The sequence below is a fragment of the Meleagris gallopavo genome, chromosome 9 (genome assembly GCF_000146605.3).
Source record: "Meleagris gallopavo isolate NT-WF06-2002-E0010 breed Aviagen turkey brand Nicholas breeding stock chromosome 9, Turkey_5.1, whole genome shotgun sequence".
NCBI lineage: Eukaryota > Metazoa > Chordata > Aves > Galliformes > Phasianidae > Meleagris > Meleagris gallopavo.
In genome coordinates, this window is record NC_015019.2 from 10,462,713 (window position 1) to 10,467,145 (window position 4,433).

The window sequence follows — 4,433 nt, forward strand, 5'->3', positions numbered from 1 at the left end:
ACCGGGCGGGACACGGACGGGCTGCTGCGTTCGGGGAGAGATGTGGTACTGGGAACGGCATGGGGAGCTGCACGAAGTTCCTGCCGCCGTCTTTAGCACCGCGTTTCGTGGGTTTTTTTTCCCCCTCGGTGTTTTTCTCGTTTCCGCCGGGCTCCGCAGCGAGCCCAGGGGAGATGTCCTGTGCTGGTGGTCCGCCCTGCAGCTCTGTTAATTGGTAACTTGGAGATGAGGGGTTCTTATTAGCAATCCCCCCGCTCCCCCTCCCCGCCGCATCCTTCCCCTCCCGCAGAAGCCAACCCCATGAGGCGATTACCAGGAGGAGCCGTTTGTCAGAGGCTAATAAACAAATTCCTGGCGAACACCTGAATGAATGAGCGAGGGCCGGGAACAGCCCAATTAAGACACGGAGCTCCTGGTTGTTTTTGTGGCGGTGGAAACAATCCGGGCCAGAAAAGAGTCTATTCAGCCGCGCTCCGAGAGGTCTGTTTGCAGCCCGCTATTGTTGGTAGAAGCCAAATAAAAGTTCAGCTGGGGGGAAAAAGTGATGAAAAACAGCATTTGCTGCTGCCCCCGAATGCGCTGGGAGGCTCGGTTCAAAGGAACTGAGCTGCACCCAAACGACTGCCTCGGTTTTATCCACGCTCGTGAGATTTTTGTTTTTAAATGTTGCTGTTTATAATGATGTCTTCAAAGGTATCCCTCGTGCTTTGGGGCAGATGAGCAGCAGGGATGCTGCAGTCGCTGTAGTGCTCTGCAGAGGGCACGGGTGAAGAGGCAGAGGAGACAGGGGACCCGTTCGGGGGTGTGGTGGTTTGGAATGGGAACTCGGTCCGAGGCAGCTCGAGAGGCTGGTAAGGGAATAAAAATAATCCTGTCTCAACCTATCGAGATGGGGCTGCAGCACCAGCCCGACGTGACCCACTTGAGAGCTGTGTTACTGTGTGGAAACTTTGAGGAAATCTTAAAACAGAGTCAGAGTGCAGAAATACACAAACCTTTCTTTTAAGCATCACCTGGCTATTTTCTGGGAATCATCCAAGTGAGGTCAGCAGGAACCAAACGAATGGGGCTCAGCTCCGGGTTCAGGCATGCTGTAAAGGCTGAGCCCGGTTGGGACTGATGCTCAGGGGCAGGGGGGATGTTTTAATAATGGGATTAAATGGGGGGTTTTGGTGCATAGCGTTGCTCTAAAAGCCAGCAACCTTCCCTTCTAAGAACCCCCTTCCCAAGTTCTGCGGAGCTGCAATTAACAGATGTTAATGGCTATTGCTTATTATGTGCTGATCACATACGAAGCAGATCTTCCTTGTCAGCCATGGGCTTTCTCTCACGTTCAGCTCGGAGTGTGCTGTAAATTCCTGCTTTTGCCTCACGCTCCTTTGTCACCAAAAAGAAAAAAAGGAGAAGAAGAAAAAAAAAAGATTAAAAACCAAAACAGAACCAGGAGCTTTTCTGAGTTTGACAGCAGTACTTCTGTACACATGAGTGCCTCTGGCTCCCACTGGGCACTGGGGGCTCTCAGTCTCAGATGGCTTCTCCTCATCCCAGCCACAGCCGAGGAAGGAATTTAGGAAAATGGCTCCATCCAGGCGTGATGCTCCCCAGCCCCGCACTGGGCGGTCGCTGCCAGCTCCCCTGCTTCTGCCCCTTCCCTGCTTGGCAGCAACTCTGCTCACGGGCAGGACCGGGGACCAGGCTGGAACTGGGATCGGACCTTTTAAAGTGCTCGGCAAGACGATTTTGGAAATAACAGCTCGTATAGCGGCACTTGCCTCGCTTCCTCTTTCTTCCCTACTGTGCCTCAGCAGCGATCTCTAACTTCCAACCTAGGAGAGCGTCCCTTGCGTTAGCAGAGGGTTGCCGGCGGCGGAACCACGGCTGAGCCTCACTTCTCTCTGCCGGGACCTGCGCAACCTCCCCAGCTCCGCTCCCAGGAGAATCCAACCGCAGGTGCTTCCCCGGCACGCGGCTGGGGAGGAGCGCGGCTCCGCGGGACAGCGCAGCGCTGAGGGCGGCCTTCTGCCTCTCCTTCGAGAGTTCAAACCATTACCGAGAGGTAGAGGTTCCGAGCTGGGTGTCCTGCTCAGCCCCTTCTTCTGCAAATAGAAAACGGCCGCGTTTTTAAGTATGTCTCATCAAAACCGCAGAGTTGTGAGATCACTTCGTGCACCGTGAAATCTGGAAATACCGACCTATACTTACACTTCTTATTCATCAGTGAGGAGATGAGTGATGTTTCAAGAGAAATATTGCCTGGCTTTTAATAACATGGACCGTGAGATGCTAAACGATGTGTCCGTTAGGAAAAACAACAACAACAAAACATGCAATAATAATGGAATTGACACCTCAGGCCGCGGGAAGCCAAACTGAAAAACTAAATAACAGTTTGAAGTTTGTACCATTTATTCAGATTGCTGACATCGCTCGCAGGGCTGTCGGCATCCCCCAGTTCCGTACCCCGCTGAGTTGTTCGTTGCGAGTACCCGTGCTCTGTCGCTCCGACAAACGCTCGTATCAGAACATTTCAGAGCGGCCAGGACACAGATCAGTCCGTCTCCCACCCCTGCCTGGCAAGGTTTAACCCTGGACTGAGCGGTCAAAATGTTTGGACGAGTTTGAACTTAAATAGAGCTCTTCAAAACTCTCCCGATGTGCTGCAGAAGTTCCACCCGCGGCGCTCTTTGCGCGACAGCGCCGTAAGTAAAACCTGCTGTCTCTCTGCAACGCGTTCACTTCGTCCAACATTGCTGAGCAACAAACCAGACAAAGCTCCTGTAGCACCACAGCTTGTCCGAGCGGCGTTATTTCCCCCACTGACTTTGTTCAGATGATTTTGTCAGTAAAGAAACGCGTACAAAACGAGCGGCAACTTTGCACTGTGCTGCTCGGATCTACTCCGATAAAACCCCCACCCAGCACACCGTGTTGATTCCCCCCTTCCAGCACGGCCGTTTGTTTGCAGCCGGTACGTTTCGCGTTTCCCCCCGGGGGAACGCGGGGCTGTCGGCACCAGCCTGGGCAGAGCCCCCGACTGCTTCCCCGTGTCCCTCCCTGCCAGTCAGCGCCGTTATCCTTACGCTCTTCTCTTACCGAGGGCTGCCAAGCTGCAGCTTCCCTCCTCGCCGGCACCCCTGGACGGGACGGGGTGCCCAGGCACGTCTGTTCCGCGCCCCCTGCCCAGTCCCGCGCCCCCGGGTCAATTTGATCGGAAACTACCGGCGGTGATGAATCTCCGCTGGCAAAGGACAGTCCCGTGCCTCTGCCCGGGCGGAGCTGGAGCGGAACACGGCGGGAGGATGAGGAAGGAGGAAGAGCGCAGACGGGCTGCGTGCCTTTCGGGAGCTCCGGGCCCCGGCCGTGTAGCTGCGGGCGTCCGCTCCTCCGAGGGAGGAAGGGATGGAAAGGGAAGGGGAGGGGAGGGAAGGGACGGAAAGGGAAGCCCGTGATTGACAGCTGCAGGGAGCTCCTCTCCGGTCACCCCAGCCTTCCCAAGTTTTCTTTCACACGGAACTTTGCCGTTACCATGAAAACGGTTTTTACAAAGCAGCATCTCCCATCCCCCTCCCTCTTGGGCAGCCGAGTGGAAAAAACTCATGTGGCCGGGGTTCGGCGAGGGGTGGGGGACCGGGAGCGTCCTGCCGGCATCCAGCCCGGCACCCAGCAACACGAAAGGAGGCACAGAGCTGCAGCGGAGCACCCGCCTGGCACCTGGACGGAACGCCCGGCAGCCGCCCCTGATGCCGACTGGGCAGGGCGGCTTCCCTCCGCAGAGACCGCTCCGGAGGCGAAAGTTCAGTTCTCGTCCCCTTCATCCGCTGTGTGAGTTACAGGAACAGCTGTTCGTACAATCTTCGAGCCGGAAAGCTCACATGTCTTTGTGCACACCAAACTCGTGGATCCGCTCGCGGCGGTCCTCCGCTCCGCTCCGCAACCCCGGCTCCCGGCTCCCAGCCCCGTCGGCACCTGCACGATCCCCGCTGCCGCTCCGCACCCCGGAGAGTGCCCGCTGCAGCTCCAGCACCTCGGGGGTTGCGGCGGGAGGGGCTCGGTCCCAGCAGTCTCCAACGCCAACTTTTTTGCCCATCCCCGTCCGCTCCAAACCGGCCCATTACCGGCGTTGGGGCTGTCGGGAACCGCTCGCTGATTGGCCGCCGCCCGCTCATTTATAGCCCGTCAATCAAATGCCCCCGGGAGAGGTGTGCGCATCGCTCAGCGCTGCCCGCGGGAACCTCCACTGCACCTCGGGGAGCGGCACGGGAAAGCTTCCTCCTCCTGCGGCCGCCGCCCGGACCAGTTCTTTCTTTTATTATTTTGAACTTCCTTTCCCCGAGCTGTTCCCGCCCGTCTGCCACCCTGGCGCATCTCTTACCGGCCCCGGCCATGTACAGCATGCTGGAGACCGAGATCAAGACGCCGCAGCCCACGCCGGG

General features: G+C 57.4%; 1 protein-coding gene across 1 annotated transcript in view; it reads left to right on the forward strand.

The window, feature by feature from the left end:
* The first annotated feature begins 4,184 nt into the window (after positions 1-4,184).
* LOC100542853 (transcription factor SOX-3-like) overlaps positions 4,185-4,433 on the forward strand; it is a 2,389-nt gene continuing 2,140 nt past the window's right edge. Inside the window, exon 1 of the mRNA XM_010715423.3 lies at positions 4,185-4,359. Within this exon, the coding sequence (XP_010713725.1) occupies positions 4,185-4,359 (175 nt within the window). The remainder of the gene's footprint in view (positions 4,360-4,433) is intronic.